Genomic DNA, 27163 nt, shown 5'->3' on the forward strand with positions numbered 1-27163 from the left:
GGTCAGGGAGATGACAAAGAACCCGATGATCACTCTGACAGAATTCCATAGTTCCTTTGTGGAGAAGGACAGCCGGAAGGACAACCATCTCTGCAGCACTATCAGGCCTTTATGGAAGAGTGGCCAGACGGAAGCCACTCCTCAGTAAAAGGCACGACAGCCCGCTTGGAGTTTTCCAAATGGCACCTAAAGGACTCTCAGACCATGAGAAACAAGATTCTCTGGTAAGATGAAACCAATATTGAACTCTTAGGCCTGAATGTCAAGCGTCACGTCTGGAGGAAACCTGGCACCATCTAAACGGTGAAGCATGGTGGTGGCAGTGGCAGGGACTGGGAAACTAGTCAGGTTTGAGGCAAAGATGAACGGAGCAAAGTAAAGAGAGATCCTTGATGAAATCCTGAGCGCTCTGGAGCAGGTTCTCAGACTGGAGCGAAAGTTCGCCTTCCAACAGGACAACAACCCTAAGCATACAGCCAAGACAACGCAGGAGTGGCTTCGGGACAAGTCTCCGAATGTCCTTGAGTGGCCCAGCCAGAGCCCAGACTTGAACCCAATCAAACATCTCTGGAATGACCTGAAAATAGCTGTGCAGCGACACTACCCATCCAACCTGACAGAGCTTGAGAGGATCTGCAGAGAAGAATGGGAGAAACTCCCCAAAAACAGGTGGGCCAAGCTTGTAGTGTCATACCCAAGAATAATCGAGTCTGTAATTGCTGTCAAAGGTGCTTCAACAAAGTACTGAGTAAAGGGTCTGAATATTTATGTAAATGTAATATTTCAGTTAGATTTCTTTTTTACATTTGCAAAAATTTCAAACAACCTGTTTTTGCTTTGTCATTATGGGGTAACGTGTATAGATTGATGCAGGGAAAAAACGATTTAGCCAATGTTAGAATAAGGCTGTAACGTAACAAAATGTGGAAAAAGTCAAGGGGTCTGAATACTTTACGAATGCACTGTATGTAGGAATTCACTCAAAACAGTGTGGCTTTGAACCGCCGTACAGTCCTATGTACTAATCACAACTAAAGCTGCCAAAAGATGAACGTTCAACAGGATGAACAGATGAGACACTAGAAATCTGCATTATTAGACTACATATGCATTATTCATTAATGAAGAGGAACATAACGAACAGGGTTGGAATAGAACAAGATGGTAAAACAAGTGACGAATGACGAAGAGAGAGGATCAAGGAACTCAATCAGGGAACGTTTGGGTGAGGCAAAAGAATAAGAGTGAGACGTCATGAAGATTTACATGAATACAAACAGTGGTTAATGACAATCCACATGACAAAAACACCCAAACTCCAAAACAGGGTCAAAACAGAGGCGATGAACAGCAAATGAAAAAGAAGAGGGACAAATGAAGAGGAGGATTGTTAAACAGAAGAGTGTGAAGGAAAAGACAGTGTTCTCAGATAGAGAGAGACAAAAAAAAGGAGACAGAATCCACATGATTAACAAAATGTTTCAGGGGGCAAAATGAAAATGGCAAGTGAAGAAGAAGAGGAGGAAGAATAACGTAAAGGGGAATTGTGAAACAGAAGAGTTGGAAGGTCTCTGAAAGAGTAAGGACCTGCTGAGAATGGCGGTGTAGAGCTTGGCCTTCACCGTCTGCACCAGCTCTGAGTTGATGAAGTTCTGCAGGTGGCAGAAGGTGCACCTGTTACAGGTACACATACAGCGCAGCCGAGCATGACTAAGGAGAGAGGTGCACCCACCCACACATGTGCAAAGACACACATACACAGGCACAAAGAAGAAGAGAGTTAGAACAAAGACCGATGCCACCAGAAGGTTTGAGCTCTTTGGTCCATAGAGCTCATCTGTTATGGGGTTAAAAACCAAGAGCACCCACCCAGGAAGAGAGGAAGATAATTGTCTAATTAAACAACGAGAGAGCATGACCACAAGTCTGATCCATTGTAATCTTCACCTCACACTGTTGGGGTTAGTAATCTCCTAATAGCCACTTTGGATCATTTTCAACATTGTTCAAATGTCCTTATGCCACCACAGAGTTAGAGGTCCATAGATTAACTTCTTATGGATGGTGGCAGTATTGAGTCGCTTGGATGACTGACGTGCCAAGAGTAAACTGCCTCCTACTCACTCCCAGAAACGAAGATGTGCATAGTATATTTGGATAGAAAACACTCTGAAGTTTCTAAAACTGTTTGAATGATGTATGTGAGTATAAGTGAGTTGTTTACTGCTCGGGCACGTTTGGCGCGCCGCTCATTCTTTTTCTTCTGTAATGAATACGCTATTGTCCGGTTGGAATATTATCGATGTTTTATGTTAAAAAGACCCTAAGAATTGATTGTAAACATCGTTTGACATGTTTCTACGAACGGTAATGGAACTATTTTACTTTTTGTCTCTTATTTTACGCTCACGCGTTACGCCTTTGGATAGTGATCTGTACGCACGAACAAAACAGAGGTATTTGGACATAAATATGGAGTATTCCGAACAAAAATAACATTTCTTGTGGAAGTAGGAGTCCTGGTAGTGCATTCTGACCAAGATCAGCGAAGGGAATATTTATAATTTTGAGTTTAGTTGACTCCAGAACTTTGCTGGTATCTGTATAGCTTGCTTTGATGGTTGAGCTCTGTACTCAGAATATTGACAAATGTGCTTTCGCCGAAAAGCTATTTTAAAATCTGACACAGCGGTTGCATTAAGGAGTAGTATATCTATAATTCTTTCAATAACTGTTGTAAATTTTATCAACGTTTATGATGAGTATTTTTGTAAATTGATGTGCTCATTCACCGGATGTTTTGGTGGGAATACATTTTCTGAACATCACGCGCCAATGTAAAATGGGGTTTTTGGATATAAATATGAACTTTATCAAACAAAACATACATGGATTTTGTAACATTGAGTCCTGGGAGTGTCATCTGATGAAGATCATCAACGGTTAGTAATTAATTTTAGCTGACTTTCTGGTTTTTGTGATGCCTCTGCTTGCTTGGAAAATGGCTGTGTGGTTTTTGTTGTTTGGGTGCTGTCCTAACATAATCTAATGTTTTGCTTTCGCCGTAAAGCCTTTTTGAAATCGGACACTGTGGTTAGATTAAGGAGAATCTTATCTTTAAAATGGTGTATAATACTTGTATGTTTGAGAAATTTTAATTATGAGATTTTTGTTGTTTTGAATTTGCCGCCGTGCACTTTCACTGGCAATCGTCATATCGATCCCGCTAACGGGATTCAAGCCATAAGAAGTTAAATAAAAATGCACTCGATTAAGTATGTGATTCATTGATGCTGTCACCCATGTGTTGGCTACAGTTCTGAGGAGTACAGTTCAAATGAGTCGAGTCCACCGTGACAGAGAGGTGATCAGTGTGGACAACAGCCTGACAGAGAGAGTAGTGGGAAAAGGGGCACGCAAGGGCAGTAAACATACAATTGCAGCTAATGGCAAATTGAATCCACCACATTAACCACCATGTCTAACCAAGATGGTGGACACTGTTCACCCCAAGAGTTCACAGTCTCTATATTTCAATGTGAAGTGGCACCAATTTGGGAAGTGAGGGATGAGGTAGAATTTAACAGCTAAGGGGCAGTTTTGGGGCTTGAGGTAGGGGCAGTTTTGGGGCAATAGGTTTTACAGCATGAGATGGGGTCTTAAAATATTTTACATTATTTATTTTAGGGATTGTGGAGAGGGTTTAAGGGCTTAAGGTAGAGCTTTAGGGTTTGAGCGAGGGATGTTAAGGTTCGACATGGGGCCTAAAACAACAGAGTGACCCACTACCCACGGGTGCATGGCCATGGTGGTGAGTTTGGTGTAGATGTCTTTGCAGGGTGCGCCTGCCGTGTTGCAGGTGAAGGCCTGTGGAGGGGGCATCTTGTGCTTCCTACAGAACTCCAGAGGGGTGAGGGCGTATAGCTGCTTGGTCTCCTGGAGGTCCGACTTGGCTGCGATCATCATGCACGGCGTCTTGGTGTCCATGAAGTATTGCTGCAAAAGGGCAGAGGGATATTGTTATTGGACACTGTCGTATTCCATTCAGCAATATGCTTTTTTAAAAGACAATGAAAAGATGTAAAGCTCCAGAGAAGCACATGTTGGTAATAATATGGTAATAACAGATGGTTTCCGCTTTAAAAACATTTACTTGAATTCAGTGGTACTGTAGATTAGAATAGTATTGGGTAGCCATCTTGAAATACTAAATAGACAAACAGGTATAGTAGAAGGACTGGTTGTAAATGGCACATACCTTGAAGACTCTGGCACAGTACTCGAAGGAGTGGGGGTTGCTGGCATCGTACACCAGACACACAATGTCACAAGCCATGTCAGCGTCTGAGAGGACGTCAAAGTCTGGGAAGACCTCGTGGAGCTAAGGGAGAGTAGAGGAAACAAAATGGAAGGTAATGAACACACAGAAACACAGAGAACTTTTAGACTGAAAAGCTTTGGACAAATAAACACAATCGAGTCGATTAAGAGTAAATCAAAACAGACGACTCACCAGTAGGTATTTCTCCTGACCATACACATATGCAGTGCTGATAGCGTAGTATGACATATGCTCTTCGCTAACGATGTTTTGACGCTGAGAGAAAAAAGGAGGAGGAAAAATTACTTCAAACATACAACGAGTTTACCAATACCAAGAGGAATTCCAAAAAGTTTTAAACGGGCTGGTAGACTGAAGTATTTGGAGTTGCGAAGTTGTTCAAATTTAAGTTGTTCAAATGTTTCTTCCGTCCAGGGAAGTTTTCCTTGCCACCGACTTACAACTTACTCTGAGGGAATGAATTAATGTTGACACTGACCGTGAGGTTTCTTCCAAGGAAGGCTTGCAGAAAGCCACTCTTGCCACTGCCGCTGTCCCCGAAGACGTTACAGCGGAACACACTGCGCTGAGTCTGCTTCTTCTGCAGGTCAATCTTCTTGTCCCTCGTCACTGTAGAATGGAGAGCACACACACACGGTTTAGTTTATACAGCAAATGAACGTATATGAATGAATGCTTTCTATGCTGTAGATGTCTTTAGTCCTGTGCAAAATGTGGATTCAGTAAGTGTAACTTCGTCCCTGCTCTCTAGATAGAGAAGTTAACACAACATGAAGTTCTAACATACAATGTTTACAGGTTGGCTGTAGACTAGAGCTTACAGCTAACTTTGGTATAAGTCATCTTCATCTTCTATACTGTTAACTCAAATACGACAAGGTTCCAGTTTAACAACGTTTACTCAACAGTATTAGCACATGCATGGCGGCCATTGCACTCAGGCCAGGTTCATCTACAGCGAGACTCCTGCGCAGGCACACTAATGACAGAGTGATAGCACCGTAATAACAGAAATGTAGGGATACTTAAAACATGAACTTAACAATTTTCTTTAACCTGTTGGGGCTAGGGGGCAGTATTGACAATTTCGGAAAAAATATGTACCCATATTAAACTGCCTCCTACTCAAACTCAGAAGCTAGGATATGCATATTATTAGTAGACTTGGATAGAAAACACTGAAGTTTCTAAAACCGTTTGAATGGTGTCCGAGTATAACAGAACTCATATGGCAAGCAAAAACCTGAGAGAAATCCTACCAGGAAGTGGAAATCTGGATGCATGGGCTCTCTTCAAGTCGTTTCCTATTGAATACACGGTGACGTTGTAATAATTGTGCACTTCCTACGGCTTCCACTAGATGTCAACAGTCTTTACAAAGTTGTTTGAAGCTTCTACGATGAACAGAGCCCAAATGACAAGGAGGGGAAGTTGTTGAGGCAGGGGGAGACATCACTTCTTGGGGCGCGTTCACGAGGGAGGATCCTCCCGTTCCAAAACCTTTATGAAGACACAGGAACTGTCCGGTTGAAATATTATTGAATCTTCACGTTCTGAAGGCCCTAAAGATTGATGTTTTACAATGTTTGACATGTTTGAACGAACGTAAATACAACTTTTTTTTACTTTGTCGCGACATCGTCCGCGCGCTTCCTACACTTGGAGTAGCTTACTGGACGCACGAACAACAAGGAGTTATTTGGACATAAATTATGGACTTTATCGAACAAAACAACATTTGCTGTGGACCTGGGATTTCTGGAAGTGCCTTCTGATGAAGATTATCAAAGGTAAGGGAATATTTCTAATGCAATGTATGATTTTAGATGTCCCCAAGATAGCGGCTATCTGTATAGCCTAGTGTATTTTTCTGAGCTCAGTACTCAGATTATTGCAAAGAGTGCTTTCCTCGTGAAGCTTTTTTGAAATCTTTCATAGCGTTTGCATAAAGGAGATGTTCATCTATAATTCTTTGAATGACAGTTTAATTTTGTATCAATGTTTATGACAAGTATTTTTGTAAATTGTGGCGCTGTTTCACCGGCAGTATTTGAAGGAAAATAGACAGCTAAATGCTGTTTTTATATATAAATATGAACTTTATCGAACAAAAAATGCATGTATTGTGTAACATGATGTCCTAGGAGTGTTATCTGATGAAGATCGTCAAAGGTTAGTGCTGCATTTAGCTGTCTTTTGGGTATTTGTGATGCATGCTAGTTGCTAGGAAAATGGCTGTGTGGTTGTTTTTGTCGATGGACTCTCCTAACATAATCTAATGTTTTGCTTTCGCTGTAAAGCCTTTTTGAAATCGGACAACGTGGTTCGATTCAGGAGAAGTGTATCTATAAAATGGTGTAAAATAGTCATATGTTTGAGAAATTGAAGTTATAGCATTTATGAGGTATTTGTATTTCGCGTCACGCGATTCCACTGGCTGTTGACTAGGGTGGTACGTTAAAGACAAATAAAACATCAACAACATAATTAAATGTCCCAAGTATTATTTAACCTGTTGGGGCTAGGGGGCAGTATTTTCACGGCTGGATAAAAAAACGTACCCGATTTAATCTGGTTACTAATCCTACCCAGTAACTAGAATATGCATATACTTATTATATATGGATAGAAAACACCCTAAAGTTTCTAAAACTGTTTGAATGGTGTCTGTGAGTATAACAGAACTCATTGGCAGGCAAAACCCTGAGACATTTTCTGACAGGAAGTGGATACCTGATGTGTTGAATTACCTTTAAGCCTATGCCATTGAAACACACAGGGGTTGATTAATGTTTTGGCACTTCCTATTGCTTCCACTAGATGTCACCAGCCTTTACAAAGTGTTTTGAGTCTTTTACTGTGAGATCTGACCGAACAAGAGCCATGGAACGGTGATGGCCGATTAGACTCTGGCGCGCGAGTTCATGTTGGGTACCCTCGTTCCAATACATTATAAAAGAGAATGCATTCGTCCACCTTGAATATTATTCATGTTCTGGTTAAAAAAGGCACTAATGATTTATGCTATACAACGTTTGACATGTTTGAACGAACGTAAATATATTTTTTCCCCTCGTTCATGACGAGAAGTCCGGCTGGCTTAGATCATGTGCTAACAACACGGATCTTTTTGGATATAAATGATGAGCTTTTTTGAACAAAACTACATTCGTTATGGACCTGGGATTCCGGGAAGTGTTCCTTCACTCTTCGCTTTAGGCGGAGGTTGGATGTGAATGTCCCTTGACAGCTCTGTTCCCTGCAAAAATGCAGATTTGATGTCTATGAAATGAAGTTTACATGTTTTTCTGGCAGATCACTGTCAGCAGCAATCTGAGTGAATCTGAGGCGTATGTCGGTGAGTCTTTTGGGAGTTGTTTAGCAGCCAGCTCCTCAAAACCTCTAGCCACTAGACGTGCTTTTGACACTATTCCAGGTAAAGATTCTTTAAGGGCACACACCCACCTTGTTGAGACACATTTTTGGCCAATGTCTTTGACTTCCTCAAAACAAAATTTTTCCTCCAATTACTGAGCTCATCTAGCTTAGCTGAGTCAAATGACATGTCCTTTGTTTCAAGTACATCATCATTTTGAATGTCATGCTGTTTTTCTCGATTTTCCATTGGTTCAATTCTCAGATTAGGTGACAGGTCAGCTGACCCTGTTGTACCAAGAAGTGTAGCTTGTGACGGCCGGCCGCCCAACAACCTGCCCACCTGACCCTATCCCCTCCTCTCTTCTCCAGACCATTTCCGGAGACCTTCTCCCCTACCTCACCTCGCTCATCAACTCATCCTTGACCGCTGGCTACGTCCCTTCCGTCTTCAAGAGAGCGAGAGTTGCACCCCTTCTGAAAAAACCTACACTCGATCCCTCCGATGTCAACAACTACAGACCAGTATCCCTTCTTTCCTTTCTCTCCAAAACTCTTGAACGCGCCGTCCTTGGCCAGCTCTCTTGCTATCTCTCTCAGAATGACCTTCTTGATCCTAATCAGTCAGGTTTCAAGACTGGGCATTCAACTGAGACTGCTCTTCTCTGTGTCACGGAGGCTCTCCGCACTGCTAAAGCTAACTCTCTCTCCTCTGCTCTCATCCTTCTAGACCTATCTGCTGCCTTTGATACCGTGAACCATCAGATCCTCCTCTCCACCCTCTCCGAGCTGGGCATCTCCGGCGCCGCCCACGCTTGGATTGCGTCCTACCTGACAGGTCGCTCCTACCAGGTGGCGTGGCGAGAATCTGTCTCCGCACCACGTGCTCTCACCACTGGTGTCCCCCAGGGCTCTGTTCTTGGCCCACTCCTATTCTCGCTATACACCAAGTCACTTGGCTCTGTCATATCCTCACATGGTCTCTCATATCATTGCTATGCAGATGACACACAATTAATCTTCTCCTTTCCCCCTTCTGACAACCAGGTGGCGAATCGCATCTCTGCATGTCTGGCAGACATATCAGTGTGGATGACGGATCACCACCTCAAGCTGAACCTCGGCAAGACGGAGCTGCTCTTCCTCCCGGGGAAGGACTGCCCGTTCCATGATCTCGCCATCACGGTTGACAACTCCCTTGTGTCCTCCTCCCAGAGTGCTAAGAGCCTTGGCGTGACCCTGGACAACACCCTGTCGTTCTCCACCAACATCAAGGCGGTGACCCGATCCTGTAGGTTCATGCTCTACAACATTCGCAGAGTACGACCCTGCCTCACACAGGAAGCGGCGCAGGTCCTAATCCAGGCACTTGTCATCTCCCGCCTGGATTATTGCAACTCGCTGTTGGCTGGGCTCCCTGCCTGTGCCATTAAACCCCTACAACTCATCCAGAACGCCGCAGCCCGTCTGGTGTTCAACCTTCCCAAGTTCTCTCACGTCACCCCGCTCCTCCGCTCTCTCCACTGGCTTCCAGTCGAAGCTCGCATCCGCTACAAGATCATGGTGCTTGCCTACGGAGCTGTGAGGGGAACGGCACCTCCGTACCTTCAGGCTCTGATCAGGCCCTACACCCAAACAAGGGCACTCCGTTCATCCACCTCTGGCCTGCTCGCCTCCCTACCTCTTGAGGAAGCACAGTTCCCGCTCAGCCCAGTCAAAACTGTTCGCTGCTCTGGCACCCCAATGGTGGAACAAGCTCCCTCACGACGCCAGGACAGCGGTGTCAATCACCACCTTCCGGAGACACCTGAAACCCCACCTCTTCAAGGAATACCTGGGATAGGATAAAGTAATCCTTCTAACCCCCCCCCTTAAAAGATTTAGATGCACTATTGTAAAGTGGTTGTTCCACTGGATATTATAAGGTGAATGCACCAATTTGTAAGTCGCTCTGGATAAGAGCGTCTGCTAAATGACTTAAATGTAAATGTAAATGTAGCTGGTTCTGAGTACTGCAAGTTGTACCAGTTCTGGTGTTTTCCTTTGGCTTTTCCTGCTCGTCCAATGACGGTCGCTGTATGTGGAATACCACTTTCTCGGTCCATGTATTTAACAGTTTGTCCAGTTTTCAGATGGTAACAACCATGTTGGCTTAACACATGTGGCTGTTGTTGAATGTTTTCCTAATTTGAACGCTCAACAGTATTATCTGTGTCATGGTTGAAGGTCTCTGCTTCATTTCCTGTGTCAGTTTCAGTGTCCATATCCTTGGATGCGACATATGGTACAGTTGAAGTCGGAAGTTTACATACACTTAGGTTGGAGTCATTAAAAAAAAACTTGTTTTCAACCCCTCCACAAATTTCTTGTTAACATGTTGGGGATAGGGGGCAGTATTTGCACGGCCGGATAAAAAAACGTACCCGATTTAATCTGGTTACTACTCCTGCCCAGTAACTAGAATATGCATATAATTGTTTGATTTGGATATAAAACATCCTAAAGTTTCTAAAACTGTTTGAATGGTGTCTGTGAGTATAACAGAACTCATTTGGCAGGCCAAAACCTGAGAAGATTCCAAACAGGAAGCGCTCTCTCTGACTATTTCTTGGCCTTCTTGATCATCTCTATTCAAAACAGGGGATCTCTGGCATAACGTCACATTTTCTAACGCTCCCATAGGCTCTCAGAAGGCGCCAGAACGTTGAATGATGACTTTGCAGGCCATGGCTGAAAAACAGTAGCGCATTTGGTAAGTGGTCGATCTGAGAACAATGAGACTGGGGCGTGTGCACGAGCCGACACCATGTTTTTATTGTTTCGTCTCTGAACGAAAACAGGGTTTCCCGGTCGGAATATTATCGCTATTTTAAAATAAAAATTGATTTTAAACAGCGTTTGACATGCTTCGAAGTACGGTAATGGAATATTTTGAATTTTTTTGTCACGAAACGCGCCGGGCGCGTCACCCTTCTTTACCCTTCGGATAGTGTCTTGAACGCACGAACAAAACGCCGCTATTTGGAAATAACTATGGATTATTTGGAACCAAACCAACATTTGTTATTGAAGTAGAAGTCCTGGGAGTGCATTCTGACGAAGAACAGCAAAGGTAATCAAATTTTTCTAATAGTAAATCTGAGTTTGGTGTGTACCACACTTTGTGGGTGTCAAAATAGCTCGCCCGTGATGGCCGGGCTATCTACTCAGAATATTGCAAAATGTGCTTTCACCGAAACGCTATTTTAAAATCGGACACCGCGATTGCATAAAGGAGTTCTGTATCTATAATTCTTAAAATAATTAGGTTTTTTGTGAACGTTTATCGTGAGTAATTTAGTAAATTCACCGGAAGTGTTCGGTGGGAATGCTAGTCACATGCTAATGTAAAAAGCTGGTTTTTGATATAAATATGAACTTGATTGAACAAAACATGCATGTATTGTATAACATAATGTCCTAGGAGTGTCATCTGATGAAGATCATCAAAGGTTAGTGCTGTATTTAGCTGTGGTTTGGGTTTATGTGACATTATATGCTAGCTTGAAAAATGGGTGTCTGATTATTTCTGGCTGGGTACTCCGCTGACATAATCTAATGTTTTGCTTTCGTTGTAAAGCCTTTTTGAAATCAGACAGTGTGGTTAGATTAACGAGAGTCTTGTCTTTAAAATGGTGTAAAATAGTCATATGTTTGAGAAATTGAAGTAATACCATTTCTAAGGTATTTGAATATCGCGCCACGGGATTCCACTGGCTGTTGAGTAGGTGGGACGCAAGCGTCCCACTGGCCCAGAGAGGTTAACAAACTATAGTTTTGACAAGTCGGTTAGGACATCTACTTTGTGCATGACACAAGTAATTTTTCCAGCAATTGTTTACAGACAGATTATTTCACTTATAATTCACTATCACAATTCCAGTGGGTCAGAAGTTTGAACACTGCTTCAGTGAACGCTTTTCTCGCTGCATGTAGTCCTGAAAGGTGCTGTCCCACCCACGCACTCACACTGGTCCCTTCTAGTGCTGGTGGCTTGTCAGCCAGTACAGAGGGAAGATTAGGGTTCTGCCCCAACACTAGTTGGTATGGGCTGTAGCCATGAACATTATGCATTGAGTTTTTTGCCATCAAAGCCCAATCTAGGGCTGATTCCCAGTCACATCCATCGTCTTGCTTCACTTTCAGCATTACCTCTGTGAGTGTTTGATTATGTCTCTCCAGAAGTCCATTGCGCCATGGACTGTATGCAGCAGTTGTCTTTACTTCCATGTTGAATTTCTCAGCCATTTCTCTTATTTCATTATTATTGAATTCTCCTCCATTGTCACTGTACAATTTCTTGGGTGGGCCATGCACACTTATCCAGGAATGCATGAAGTGCCTGACGATGTCACTGGGTTTCTTTGTATTCACAATGCTTCCAGCACTGAAGCGTATGAAGTGGTCCATTATGTTAAGGTACCACACACTTGGTCCCAACTCATGTAGAGCTACAGCCACTGTTTCATTGTACTTGGAAGCCAGTGGCAAACCAACAGATGGTCTGGGCTTAGGTTTGCTGTATTTCTGACGTCTCACAACTTAACTATCTGCCGTAGAATGTAAATACTCTCATCATCATTATTTCCAGAACAGATGAGTAATTTCTGAAGTCTGTCAGCTGTAGCATGTCCAAACTGTTTGTGAAGTTTTAACAATACTTTGTGTTTTCCCTCTGTGATCATGTTCTCTGTGTCCGTCAGAATCTCCATGGGCTCTGTGTCCGTCAGAATCTCCATGGGCTCTGTGTCCGTCAGAATCTCCATGGGCTCTGTGTCCGTCAGAATCTCCATGGGCTCTGTGTCCGTCAGAATCTCATTTTTTACATGGACTCTGTGTGATGTCTTTGTCTAAAATGTTTACACAATAGTGGCCTGAGGTAGTAAGTTCAAGGGTCATCGGTTGTTTAAACATCACTGCCTTGTTATTTTTTATGTCTAGTACAGCCCCCACCTTCTTGAGGGAAGCTTTGCTTAATAGTAAGGGGATATCTGCAGGGACCACCTCAGTTTCAATGTGACACTTAGTCTGATCAATGTTTGCTGGTATCTTGACTCTCTTGGTAGAATGGACAATTCTCCCATCTCCAAATTTGAAAGCTCTGTTGCTTGGTGTGTCAATCATATTTTCTACTTCTTTCATATTTAGTTCACTGACATAGTTATCGAGCCATTTTGCACCACAGACTGTGTGTCTACATGCAGTATCAATCACAGCAGATCCTAAGGATTCAACTTTAATTATCTCAGTATCAGAAGCAGAGATTGGTTTGAAAACAGTAATGTTATACTGCTCTGTGTTTACATTTCTGTTAGTTTAACTTGTTCATTTTTATGAGGTCAGTCTTTAACCCAATGGTAAGTGCTTCGACAAATAGCACATTTTGATCTCCTTCCATATCTGTCCAGCGGATGTGACGGGCAATGGCGCCCTCGTCTGGTTGTCCTGAGAACGTACATTTTTGGCGCCTTTTTTCTGCTGATCAGTGTAATATGCTGCGTCACTCACTTGCATTCCATCTGTTATTGGCGCGATAGACGTCTTCTCACCAAACATTTTTTATTAGTGCCGACTTCACTGACGCAAAAGTCAGCACAGTTCAAGCAGTCAAAGCCAACTGTTTCTCCCTACCATCCAGACAGGCAGCATCTAACAACAAAGCTAACACTTCATCCGGGAGAACCATCTCGTACTTGCGCATCCTATTGTACCTCTGTTCTAAATCAATGACGTCGTCCGTCATTACAACCGAAATGTCTCTAGTAACATTGTTAAAGTTAGAATATGCCTGGTAGGCGCGGTCTTTCTCCTCTCTATCAAACACAGAATCCAGTGCTCTGATCAAAGTTCCCATACCGTCATCCTTTTCAAACCCTCAACGGATATTTCCAGTGCTGTATCTCTCACTCTTCCCTCGAGCGATAATACCACCGCAAGTGCTTGCTTTTTCTCGTCCAGATTAGTAACCCGTGTCCAGATTCCAAGTACATTTTTCCAACTTGCATACGGCCTCTTCTCGTCGAAGCGAGATGGCACATTGTAGTTACTAACCATCCTCTGCTACCAATGTAACTCAAATACGTCAAGGTTCCAATTTAACAACGTCTACTCAACCATATTAGCACAATACATGGCTGCCATTGCACTCAGGCCAGGTTCATCTACAACGAGACTCCTGCGCAGGTGCACTAATAACAGAGTGATAGCACCGTAATATATACACTGTCCCACATTCAGAGCCATATCTATAGGTCTCTGCTCATATCTAATCTAGCGGTCGTCTCAGTTGCCATAACAACGGGCTGTCCTCCCACCTGTGATGGCCGCTGCCTGGGACTCCTGTTCAGAGATGATGGAGTAACCAAGGTAACCCAGGTACTCCAGGCAGCGCTGGACATCCAGGTAGGTGGTCAACCTGGGCACAGGGAAACACAGAGGAGTGAATGGATACTGTCATGCACTGTAAGAAACAATGTCTTGGGGGTTCATTCAGACTTCCATAGTTTAGATAAACAAACAATACACTTTGTGCATTTAACACAGCAGTACATCTCTCGTGTGTGTGTTTGTCTGTCTGTGTCTGTTCAGGTGTGATAAGGACCAATTGGAATCCACGCTTCAAGATTGTTTTGATCACGCGGACTGGGACATGTTACGGGTAGCCTCAGAGAATAATATTGATTTATACGCTGATTCGGTGAGTGAGTTTATAAGAAAGTGCATAGGAGAGATTGTACCCACTGTGACTATTAAAACCTACCCTAACCAAAAACCGTGGATAGATGGCGGCATTCGTGCAATACTGAAAGCGCGAACCACCGCATTTAACCATGGAAAGAGGTCTGGGAATATGGCAGAAAACAAACAGTGTAGTTATTCCCACCGCAAGGCAATCAAACAAGCGAAATGTCAGTATAGAGACAAAGTGGAGTCGCAATTCAACAGCACAGACACAAGACGAATGTGGCAGGGTCTACAGACAATCACGGACTACAAAAAGAAAACCAGCCACGTCACGGATACCGACGTCTTGCTTCCAGACAAACTAAACCACTTCTTTGCCCGCTTTGAGGATAATACAGTGCCACCAATGCGGCCCGCTACCAAGGACTGTGGGCTCTCCTTCTCCGTGGGGGACATGAGTAAGACATTTAAACGTGTTAACCCTCGCAAGGCTGCCAGCCCAGAAGGCATTCCTAGCCGCGTCCTCAGAGCATGCACAGAGCAGCTGGCTGGTGTGTTTACGGACTGTGGTGGAATTACTGTAATCAAAAGGAGAGACTTTTACATTTCTTCAAAAACAAATCAAACTTTATTATTTAATTACTGCAGTAACGGAGCTGGTCAGTAACCACCCCTGGAGGTGATCACTGAGAACTCAACGAGCTGGTTTGAGCCGCAGCATTTTATAGCAAAGTCCATCCTCCTGGATGTTCATGACAAACAACAGATGTGGGTCACAAGGTTACTAATAATTCACAGCAAACAGTATCTGCTGTAAATACTGTCCTCACTGTGTAGAGACCAGGGTCTGGCCCCACAACTCCATACTGGAGCCATCTCCAGTACAGAAACATTAACTCATGCTCTGGAATGCGGTGTCACCCAAAGACATCGTAAATCTCCTGTCAGTGTTAAATCTCCCAGAGGCCCACTTTCAGTTCACACAGACACAAGAGTTATAAGAACTCTTTTCTGTTGCATAAAACAACCATTTGATGCAATTACGGCATTATAACATAATATTGCAATTTTGCGCTCACAAGACATTCAATCTCTCCCTATCCCAGTCTGCTGTCCCCACATGCTTCAATATGGCCTCCATTGTTCCTGTACCCAAGAAGGCAAAAGGTAACTGAACTAAATGACTATCGCCCCATAGCACACACTTCTGTCATCATGAAGTGCTTTGAGAGACTAGTCAAGGATCATATCACCTCCACCTTACCTGTCACCCTAGACCCACTTCAATTTGCATACCGACCCAATAGGTCCACAGACGATGCAATCGCCATCACACTGCCCTATCCCATCTGGACAAGAGGAATACCTATGTAAGAATGCTGTTCACTGACTACAGCTCAGCATTCAACACCATAGTACCCTCCAAGCTCATCATCAAGCTGGAGGCCCTGGGTCTCAACCCTGCCCTGTGCAATTGGGTCCTGGTCTTTCTGACGGGCCGCCCCCAGGTGGTGAAGGTAGGAAACAACATCTCCACTTCGCTGACCCTCAACACTGGGGCCCCACTTGGGTGCGTGCTCAGCCCCCTCCTGTACTCCCTGTTCACCCATGACTACGTGGCAATGCACGCCTCCAACTCAATCATCAAGTTTGCAGACGACACAACAGTAGTGGGCTTGATTATCAACAATGATGAGAGCCTATGGCAGGAGGTGAGGGCACTCGGAGTGTGGTGTCAGGAAAACAACCTCTCACTCAACGTCAACAAAACAAAGGAGATGATCGTGGACTTCAGGAAACAGCAGAGGGAGCACCCCCCTATCCACATCGACGGGACAGCAGCGGAGAAGGTGGAAAGCTTCAAGATCCTCGGCGTACACATCACAGACAACCTGAAATGGTCCACCCACACATTGTGTTCTGAAGGCTGTACAACACCTAAAGCCCTCACAAACTTTAACAGATGCACATTTGAGAGCATCCTGTCGGGCTGTATCACCACCTGGTACAGCAACTGCACAGCCCTCAACCGCAAGGCTCTCCAGAGGGTGGTGCGGTCTGCACAACGCATCACCGGGGCAAACTACCTGCCCTCCAGGACACCTACACCACCCGATGTCACAGGAAGGCCAAAAAAGATCATCAAGGACAATAACCACTGGAGCCACTGCCTGTTCACCCCGCTATCATCCAGAAGGCGAGGTCAGTACAGGTGCATCAAAGCTGGGACCGAGAGACTGAAAAATAGCTTCTCTCAAGGCCATCAGACTGTTAAACAGCAATCACTAACACAGAGAGGCTGCTGCCTACATACAGACTTTAATAAATGGATCACTATTCAGTTTAATAATGTTTACATATCTTGCATGACTCATGTAATATGTATATACTGTATTTTATACCATCTACTGCATCTTGCCTATGCTGCTCGGTCATCGCTCATCCATATATATATATTCTTATTACATTCCTTTACTTAGATTTGTGTGTACAATGTAGTCGTTCGATATTGCTGCACTGTCGAAACTAGAAGCACAAGCATTTTGCTACACTCGCAATAACATCTGCTAACCATGTGTATGTTTTGAAGTGTGTGTCAGTCTGCGCGCGCGTCTGTCTAGATGTCCGTCTGCGCGCGCGTCTGTCTAGATGTCCGTCTGCGCGCGCGTCTGTCTAGATGTCCGTCTGCGCGCGCGTCTGTCTAGATGTCCGTCTGTCTAGATGTCCGTCTGTCTAGATGTCCGTCTGTCTAGATGTCCGTCTGTCTAGATGTCCGTCTGTCTAGATGTCCGTCTGTATAGATGTCCGTCTGTATGCGTGCGGTGGTAACCTACGTCCACTGGGACAGGTAGCCCTGGTTGGTGATCCAGCCTTCGTCGTTGGTGCACACCGTGTTGTTGACGTCAAGACCCCAGGGCATGTAGGGGAATACGTCAAACAGGTCCTTCAGCTCCTCTGGGGACAGGGCACAGTCCCGGTCCTGAAAAACACACACACACACACCCCACGGGTCATTGGCATCTAGAACATAAGGACACACACTAGCTTGACCACTCAATTTATGGTTCATTCACTGCCAGCAGGGTTTAGAAACAGTTTGACTTTTGTTAGTCTGAAATGTTGGCTCCAAATTCAATGGTATCATTTACCACAGGAAAGGTCAATACCTTGTCATGTTTGTCAAAGACACTCTGGAGGAAGAGGTAGGCATTGTGATTCAGCTCGGTGGTGCAGTCTGGAGGTACTTTCAACCTGGAGGTACAGTAGAGGTGGGGAACACACACACACACAAACAGTCAGATGGAGAATCCTGGAGAGATTACGAGATAAATAAGAACACAGATTCAATTATGACGCTCTGCAGGGGGGAGAGAGAGAGACTTGTGGGTAATTGAGGTCAGAGCCAGAAGGGGGATGGATGTTAATCCTGACTGTACTGGGGCTTAGTGGCCCATCTCAATCTGAAAGAAGGGAGGCAGACATCTTTTGTTGTACTGGGTGAAGCCGAAGTGTATTTCTGCATGGGAATCAATGTTGACATTTATTAATACTTATTGGAAGTCTCTAAGGCTCAGATCGTCCTTGAGGAAGACAAAGGCAATAAAAGCATGATGAACTAAGCACACGGAATGGTCAATATCTGTGCCTGTGGGTAGAGGTAAAGACAAGCACACTAATAAGTAGGCCTGGTAATTGCCAGGGACCTCACGATACTATATTACCACGATACGTATTGCACTTTTACATCATTTTAGTCATTTAGCAGACGCTCTTATCCAGAGCTACTTACAGTAGTGAATACATACATTTCATTTTCATTTCATGCATTTTATTTATTTATTAAAAAAAAAAATTATAATTGTACTGGCCCCCCGTGGGAATCGAACCCACAACCCTGGCGTTGCACACACCATGCTGGCGTTGCAAACACCATGCTCTACCAACTGAGCCACAGGGAAGGCGATTCGATACTGTGTTTTTATTGCGATTCGATTTTCCAAACATACTGCTCTCCATATGTTTGCTGCAGAGGGACAAGCGAAAACAAGTTTTGATCAGTCATTGAAATAAAAGCGCTGAAAAATTGTCTCCTTATTTAAAAAGAAGATTGAGAACAAGCTATGAAGGAAAAATACTGGAGCTTTGGTGCAGGCAACTAGCGCAAAAATTATATTTTGCGATATTGTCAAAACTATACAATATTTCATCAATAATAACATACCGATATGAAACTGTATTGACTACTAATAGGGGAAATAGTTTGTTGGTATGGGTGTAGAAGCAGACAGTACACCCTGGAGGAACAGGTTGTAGTGGACGTGCAGAAACAGGCAGCACACTCACGTGAGTGGGAACAGGTAGTCCTGGTGGAGTTCCAGGTCGTCGTCGTAGCCAAACCTCCTGAGGACCGTCCAGGTGGTCTCATGTCTCCCCCTCTGGATGAAGAGGGTGTGGAGGAACAGGAACCCTGAGGACCACCACCATGATATAGGTCAACTACAGTGTGCGTGTGTGTGTTCGGAATGTGGAATATGGGGACATTATTCAAACATACCCCAACATGCTCAAACATGGTGCTGAAGAAACGTATGACTAGTTTTATAAGAAATGCAGGACTGAGATGGCAAAGAAACAGAAAATGACACAGATTTGGATCAACAGGAAGTTCATTGTCTTCACTCCCTCCCTTTGTCAATAGAGCATACCTTTAAGAGTGAGGCCGTTGTCACATACACCGTCAATCACATTCTTCCTCACAACGTTCTTCACATCCTCCAGAGCCTGAGACGCCAGTGGGGCATTGAAGCATGTCCTCTGCACACACACACAAACACATCACCAAAGCTGACAAGGAAAACACTGAAATAACTATTTGAACCCTTCACCTGAATGGAAAAGGGCTAGTGAACGTGTTAGTGCACTTGTGCTGCTGTAGGAGTTAGAGTCACAGAGTTGAAAACTCACCTGGAAGAAGTTGAGCTCATTATCATTGAGAATCCCATCGTTGTCCAGGTCTGACACCTTGAAGATGCGAGTAAGCGCTTTGATGCAAGCAGGCTTCATCTGGGAATCAAGTCCAATCAACAGTATAATGACTCAGTTGGCCTCAAAGTAAATGTGAGACTTCATGAACAATTCTTATTCTGTAACATTCTGTCAACAGGGCTTCTTCACTCTTTACCCGTTTCTCCTCTGGACAGTATAAAGGGCCAGTGGGGTGCAGGACAGCCTTTTGGGCGTAGTAAAACAACTCAGATATGTTCTTCAGGTTCTTTGCTGAACACTAAAAAAAAACAGTTGTGGAAATACAGAAAGAGGAAAATACAAAATATGAATTTCATTCATCCTGAACTAATATTTACCAACATATCAAAAACAACAATGCAGTTCCTGTGCAGAACTAAAATACCTAAATACTTAAAGCTGGAATCTTTAAAATTGTGAAAACAGCCACGTCCATTTGGGATATTACAACAACAAAGAAGTTACTGCAAACAACGAACACTGCAAGCTGCTCGACGCACCTCACCTCTGTTTCGTCCACAAAACAATAACAAAAGGTGCTGAGATGCGGATTCCATCTTTAAGCTGTGCACGGCAAACTCCCTCTCTTTCCACTAGATGGGTCAGGAAAGTGAGAGTTGTTTACAGTAGAGTATAGTAGTGTCTCCATAGTGACCTGGCTGGCTGGGGCCTGGGAGGATCTACCAGCCGGGGGATTGGTCTGAGGGATAAGCCAATACTAATTAGACAGTCTGTGAAACATGGAGGAGTTAGCAGCCAAGCTGAACTGTGGACATGCCTCTATGGCTAGCTGGGTGGAGGAGAGCCATGGGGGTCAAACTCTAGGCTTGATTGGATCAGTTTGATTGTCAAGTCTGTTTCCTTGAATTGACAATCAAACGTAGCCGAGGAGCACACACGCGCACATTGACACGCAACCTGTCTATTAGGCCCAATATTTTCCTCGAAAAATGCATGTACACTCACATACCGACTTGAGCAAGCTATAGAAATCCCTTAGCAATAGCTCCATTAAGAGTCTAGACTGAAACCAATACCAAACTGACCCTGTGCATCACGCTAAGCACATGATTGACCCATGGAATTCCCATCATGAGAAAAATAGCATGAAGAGTGTCTGGGTGAAGGTCATACTCATAAATAATGCCTAACATAGGTTCTATAGCCTAAGTGCATATACAGTAAACAAGCACAACATATAGTCTTAGTGGGTCCATACAAAGACTATATACACTGTCACCCTGCATGATGACGGTAAAAGCTACATAGATAGAGCATGTCATCTGGGACCAGCTTTAAACCCTACAGATTTAGATTTACAACATGTAACATTTGTAAGCTCTATAGCAGCACACCAAAAGCTGTAGGACTGCTACAATATAAGCACCACCCCTGCTATACATCTTTAATAGATACCAGAACTGTTCAAGCCACTCTTTAAACAGTTCATTGATTTATCTTCAATGCAGCCCCTGTGCTACATCTGAAGGTGTATCACTCCTCTGTAAGAGGTGCAGTGGTGTGAAGTACTTAAGTAAAAATAAAGTACTACTTAACCCAAAAAATGACTTCTGTACTTTACCATTTATATTTTTTACTACTTTTACTTCACTATATTCCTAAGGAAAACAATGTACGTTTTACTCCATACATTTTCCATGACACCCAAAAGTGCTCGTTACATTTTGAATGCTTAGCAGGACGGGAAAATTGTCTAATTCACACACTAATACCTGGTCATCCTGACAGCCTCTGATCTGGCGGACTCACTAAACAAACATTCTTTGTTTATAAATGATGTCTGAGTGTTGGAGTGTGCCCCTGGCTATCTGTAAATTAAGAAAACAAGAAAATGCTGCCATCTGGTTTGCTTAATATAAGGAATTAGAAATTATTTATAATTTTTACTTTTGATTATCAAGTATATTTAAAACTAAATACTTTTAGACTTTTACTCAAGTAGTATTTTACTGGGTGACTCACTTTTACTTGAGTCATTTTCTATTAAGGTATCTTTACTTTTATTCAAGTACAACAATTAGGTACTTTTTCCACCACTGGATAAGTATACATGACAAGTGTGCATGATAAGTACTGTATACATGATAGGTGTGCATGATAAGTGATGTGTACATAAAGTGAAAATGCTGGTAAATCTACATGGGCTGAGTACAGTGGTTGCTCCACTAAAAGTTTTGTGATTATGCTGCACGACTTAGAGGTAATTTGTGATTTAGTACGGTACCCTGCGTCACTACTTCATTGCTCCAGACCATCACAGTGGTCTGAGATACCGCATCGCAGTGGTCTGAGATACCGCATCGCAGTGGTCTGTGATACCGCATCGCAGTGGTCTGAGATACCGCATCGCAGTGGTCTGAGATACCGCATCGCAGTGGTCTGAGATACCGCATCGCAAGCTGTGTTGCTACAGATGCTGGTTCAATATCAGTGCCAGCCTCGACTGGGAGATTCATGAGATGACTGTAGGTTTTTGGTTTCTCTCCCTCTAAAAACAGAAATAATTCTAAATGACAAACTTGCTTTATTTACAAATTAGTAACAATGTCTCACCCCATGTTCAAGAATGGCAATGTAACTAATAATGGCGTGAAAAATGCCCCTTAGATATGAATTCGGAGGGCAGATATTAAACATTAAAGCATTAGACCTCTCACTAAAGGCGTCACTCAAAAGTTATACTTAAATCCGAACTGGATTTAACGAAAGATTACATGAAAAGCACACATTTGTAAATCCCGAACTCTAAAAGTAATTGGAAAGGTAGATAGAAATTATGTGTGACATTGTGGTTACAATAAAGAATGTAAACAGGATGTGTTTTTATTTACAGTAGTGAGGGACAGCTGGTGGCATTTTGAAAACAGGATTTCAAACACTTGCAGCCTATTAGCAGGACAAGACTCTTTATAGCCCAGCTACTGTAGGTGTGAAAGTCACACCTTTCCAGTACTCCTTACCCCACATCAAACTCCACCCTTAACACAGTTACCATTCAAAAATTAGCTGTTTATCTAAAAAATAAAATGGCATTATGATCATAAGAGAACAGGCGAAATGGACATTGTTTTCATCAAGCCAGCTTCTTTCTATGGTGCTACCCGTTCCAGGGTTAGGACCATAACCACGAGAGGACTTGAAAATGAGCCGGAGCTGAGAGGATCACCCAAACAAAAAAAAAAAGGTATTTTGGTTTCAGCGCATTTTCTTAAAAAAATACAAATATTTTGCCTATCAATGTGTAGGCATACTGTGTAATAAAATCAATAATTAAATAAAGGTTAAATGAAATTTTTTGTGTACTAAAAAGTGAATGTGTTTTTGCAGAGCATACAACCATGCCGACAACCATCCGTGGAGATCAGTGGACAAAGGGCTGGACAACGGGCCGCACCGAAAAAAAAACGATGGTTGCCAAGAAAGCGGTTAGTTTTGCTAGATTCTTAAAATGCGTACGCAGCATTTGTGTTGGAGTCGCGGTACCAATCTGCCGATCTGATGAAGGTGCACATGGATCAGATTCAGACTTTGAAGACGGAGATCGAGTCATTGAAGGCAGACCAGCAGAAAGATACACATTATCTGAGGGCAGAGATACGGGCGACAGCTGATGCATTAGTCCAGAGCCAGGCGGCATTGGCGGAGAGTCAGGCGGAGAATGGCGCGTTGAAGAGGGAGAGGAACGAGATGGAGTCACAATCCATGCCAGACACACCTGTGAGCTCTGGAACTCCACCTCCGACAGGCAGAGTCAACATACCTGGCAGGTTCAGCAGATCGTCGGTTCACTATGACATTTCTATTCCTCTTCTGACAACAGAATTTGACCAACTGCTCACCAGGCACAGCAAGGGCCGCCCGGACCGTTCTGCAATAGCCTAATAAACAAATGCAGGTGGCTTATATCTTCAAAATGTTTTAAATGCTTTATTATGTAAAAGCATATACTGTACAGTACTGTATTTCTTCATCAGCATCTTTATGCTTTCGTTAATAAAATGATCAAAAATACTCTTTCAAAATGCAGATGTTTATTTAGTTATGGATCCATAACGAATTACTATGGGAATAAATATTACAGAAATATTGGAACAAAGTTGTCTAATGAAGGTAAACAAATTGTTGCTTTCTTTCAAACACACACGGTCATGTTGTACAGCGCCATTATGGCTATTAGCAGGTAGCTGGACAATAGACTTGCCTAGAAGGAGGGTAGGGGGAGAATTCTATCGTCAAATGTATTTCTTAGTTAGGTGGGCTGTATCACAACCGGCCGTGATTGGTTGCAATTTCAGTTTAATCCACTAGAAAAGACAAAACAAATAACACAACAAAAAGTATTATTATTATTATTATGTATCACATCCAACCGTGATTGGGAGTCCCATAGGGTGGCGCACGATTGGCCTAGCGTTTTTCTCCCTCTAAAAACAGAAATAAATGTTTTGGTCTTTACAAATATTATTTTGTCAGATTACAATCGCTCACTTTCATTATTTTGAGAATGAAAATCGCCAAAATATCGTTATACATTATCAAGTTGATGGCACAGTCATATAGCCCAGTACCTAGATAAAGCTGAATGACTCACTCATTCATGGCTTTAAATCAAAATAAATAAGTACCAACACTCTTTCTGATAGTCTTTAATAAAGAAATGTTTTGGTTATCCTGACTTGGACACCATGTACAGTATTATAATAGTCCATTATGGACTATTAGCAGGACAATATACCGTTACCAACACCTCTCTGTGTTGGTGGCGCAGCTGTCTAAGACACTGCATCGCAAAATGCTCTTAGTGTGACCTTTATTTAACTCGGCAAGTCAGTTAAGAACAAATTCTTATTTACAAGAACAGCTTTCTCCTTCCTCCCCGTCGGGAAATTGAACCCCGGTCTCCCACGCGCCCGCACGACACAGGGATTCTTTAGCTAAATAGCCCAGTACTGTAGCCTACTCCCGACCGTCACGTTGTACAGCGCCATGTTTTCCATTCCATCCTAACGGAAACCCAGAAGGTTTTTCGTTTTTCTTGGAATAGAAACACCATAATATTAATCAAATTAATTTAGCAAAATGTATTAAAATCAGTCCCATATGCCATGTTCTTATAAAAAAAGGGTTTAAATTCTCTAGTACAGCCACTATTGAAGGCTATCAAATGCTTCTCAAAGATGATGGTGGTCAAACTAGCACTAACCAGCATTAATGGTACCAGTGGTTAAATAACGTGCCATAGAATTCTGCAGCACCACACAAGCTGTGCCGCAGCAACTTTTAAAGGACGAACCACTGTAGGTCAGTGGCTTTTAGCCAGCAGCCTCTATGCAATATATGATGATGCATCACTACTCTGGGTAGTGAAGTCACAGTGCTACAACACAGTGGGTGACTCAGTACAGAAGCCCTCTGGCAGTCTCACCTCAACACATGTCTCTATCTCAGTGTACTGGTTCATGACGGGCAGGATAGTCTCCATGCTGCTGTGTTCCACCAGGTCAGACTTGTTCCCGACCAGGATGACAGGAACCCTATAGGGGGAGGGGGGGGGACAGAGAGAAAGGTTGTAAATGGTTGATTGGATTGCTTTTAAATATAGTTATTTACTAGGTCTTAAAGCTGTACATTCAGGGCTGTTTTCCCAATCCAGACATCAAATCATGCAATTGTAGTGTGTGATAGTTTTGTATTCTGGTGAAGTCTTCCTCGGAAAATAAATATTTTTGATCTCAATTGTACTTCCTAGAAATAACATTATCAAGTGGTGGGTCTGCATGCGTGAAGCTAGGCTCATCATGACTTGTTGTACTTCTACACTGCTGTTCTACTGAGAAAATGTGTACATTTACTGAAATTACTCTCGTTGTGAAAAGCGTGGACTTGTGTCTATGACTCGTGCCCATCTCTTTCAAAACTTTAGGAAAGCATCCATGCATATATCATATATTTAGGAGAAAACACAGTCGTGTAACTTCATGTAGAGTGCCTTTTACAGTGGCCCAGATGGGTGAACCCTGGTAGTGGTTGAGTATTGCAACACACATACCACATTGGATACCCACTACTACACTGCAACCCCCATACTCCTCATGTCATAGGTCATTAAGACGATAGCGTAACCATTGCAAAGCTCATGCAGGAACTGGGCTAGATACGAACCACCCATAAGAACCATAACTAAACCTAGACTGTATCCCTCACCTGCTGTCCTTATCTGTATTGTCATTTATAAGTGGAATCCAATGGCTGGTCACCTAAAGGAAAACAAGATGGGGAAGATACAAAAAGCAAACATGAGTGTGAACTGGCTGATATCAAAATATAATGTGCATACAGTACTTCAAGAATACACAAATAAAATTAAATATCCTAGCCTATGTCAAGTACTATGACTAAACTCACCTTCTCAATGGACTTCTTGTTGTTGACGGCGTACACTATGCAAATCACATTGGCCTGTAAAGGGAGCGACTACCATTACAAACTGGACTCGGCAGTACTCTCAAATCTCTACACACATCTTTCTACAATACTGGACATTGATTCTAATATTACCTTTGATATCTCTGAAGACAACTGCTCATCTGTTTGTTCCGCCTCTGTGCATGTTAAAACATGCAGTTAGTGAACAACAGGACAGTATTAGTGTAGTAGTTCAGTGTACATGGCTTGAATGTACAATAACATGCTTACCCATGGTTTGCATAGTACAACAGAGATAAGGTACACATTATATAGCTACACTGTTAGTACAGTTACAGTACCTGAGTAGTCTACTATGTGTGTAGGAACTCTCTCTGGGGTGACGTCTGCCGGTATGGTGATCTCTTCAGCCCGGTAGGGCACCTGTTACAAGGAACCAACCAAGGATGACCATCATTAAAAGACACCAATGGGATACTCAAAACGTACATTCTACATACAGTTGAAGTCGGAAGTTTACATATACTTAGGTTGGAGTCATTAAAACTCGTTTTTCAACCACTCCACAAATTTCTTGTCAAGAAACTATAGTTTTGGCAAGTTGGTTAGGGCATCTACTTTGTGCATGAAACAAGTAACTTTTCCAATAAATGTTTATAGACAGATTATTTCCCTGTATCACAATTCCAGTGGGTCAGAAGTTTACATACACCAAGTTGACTGTGCCTTTAAACAGCATGGAAAATTCCAGAAAATTATGTCATGGCTTTAGAAGCTTCTGATAGGCTAATTGACATAATTTGAGTCAATTGGAGGTGTACCTGTGGATGTATTTCATGGCCTACCTTCAAACTCTGTGCCTCTTTGCTTGACATCATGGAAATATCAAAAGAAATCAGCCAAGACATCAGAAGAAAAAAAAAAATTGTAGACCTCCACAAGTCTGGATCATCCTTGGGAGCAATTTCCAAACGCCTGAAGGTACAACGTTATCTGTACAATCAATAGTATGCAAGTATACACACTATGGTACCACGCAGCCGTCCTATCGCTCAGGAAGGAGACGCATTCTGTCTCCTAGAGATGAACATACTTTGGTCAGAAAAGTGCAAATCAATCCCAGCACAACAGCAAAGGACCTTGTGAAGATGCTGGAGGAAACGGGTACAAAAGTATCTATATCCACAGTAAAACGAGTCCTATATCGACATAACCTGAAAGGCCACTCAGCAAGGAAGAAGCCACTGCTCC

General features: G+C 43.0%; 1 protein-coding gene across 5 annotated transcripts in view; it reads right to left on the reverse strand.

Annotated features, from left to right (window-relative positions):
* The window catches only part of LOC106564657 (mitochondrial Rho GTPase 1-A), a 33063-nt gene that overhangs the window by 2285 nt on the left and 3615 nt on the right, over window positions 1–27163 (reverse strand). The window contains exons 3-20 of one of the 5 annotated variants that reach the window (XM_014130842.2): window positions 26254–26335; window positions 26045–26088; window positions 25892–25945; window positions 25691–25743; window positions 24912–25020; window positions 19966–20058; window positions 19623–19724; window positions 19406–19504; window positions 19147–19255; window positions 18785–18908; window positions 17608–17692; window positions 17275–17420; window positions 14071–14171; window positions 4821–4951; window positions 4514–4597; window positions 4259–4381; window positions 3794–3996; window positions 1588–1710 (exon numbers count right to left, since the gene is read on the reverse strand). In XM_014130842.2, the coding sequence (XP_013986317.1) occupies window positions 1588–1710; window positions 3794–3996; window positions 4259–4381; window positions 4514–4597; window positions 4821–4951; window positions 14071–14171; window positions 17275–17420; window positions 17608–17692; window positions 18785–18908; window positions 19147–19255; window positions 19406–19504; window positions 19623–19724; window positions 19966–20058; window positions 24912–25020; window positions 25691–25743; window positions 25892–25945; window positions 26045–26088; window positions 26254–26335 (1865 nt within the window). Of the gene's footprint in view, window positions 1–1587; window positions 1711–3793; window positions 3997–4258; window positions 4382–4513; window positions 4598–4820; window positions 4952–14070; window positions 14172–17274; window positions 17421–17607; window positions 17693–18784; window positions 18909–19146; window positions 19256–19405; window positions 19505–19622; window positions 19725–19965; window positions 20166–24911; window positions 25021–25690; window positions 25744–25891; window positions 25946–26044; window positions 26089–26253; window positions 26336–27163 lie in introns of those variants that run through there. The other 4 variants (XM_014130844.2, XM_014130843.2, XM_014130845.2 and 1 more) reach the window with 4 other exon arrangements.

The sequence above is a fragment of the Salmo salar genome, chromosome ssa12 (genome assembly GCF_905237065.1).
Source record: "Salmo salar chromosome ssa12, Ssal_v3.1, whole genome shotgun sequence".
NCBI lineage: Eukaryota > Metazoa > Chordata > Actinopteri > Salmoniformes > Salmonidae > Salmo > Salmo salar.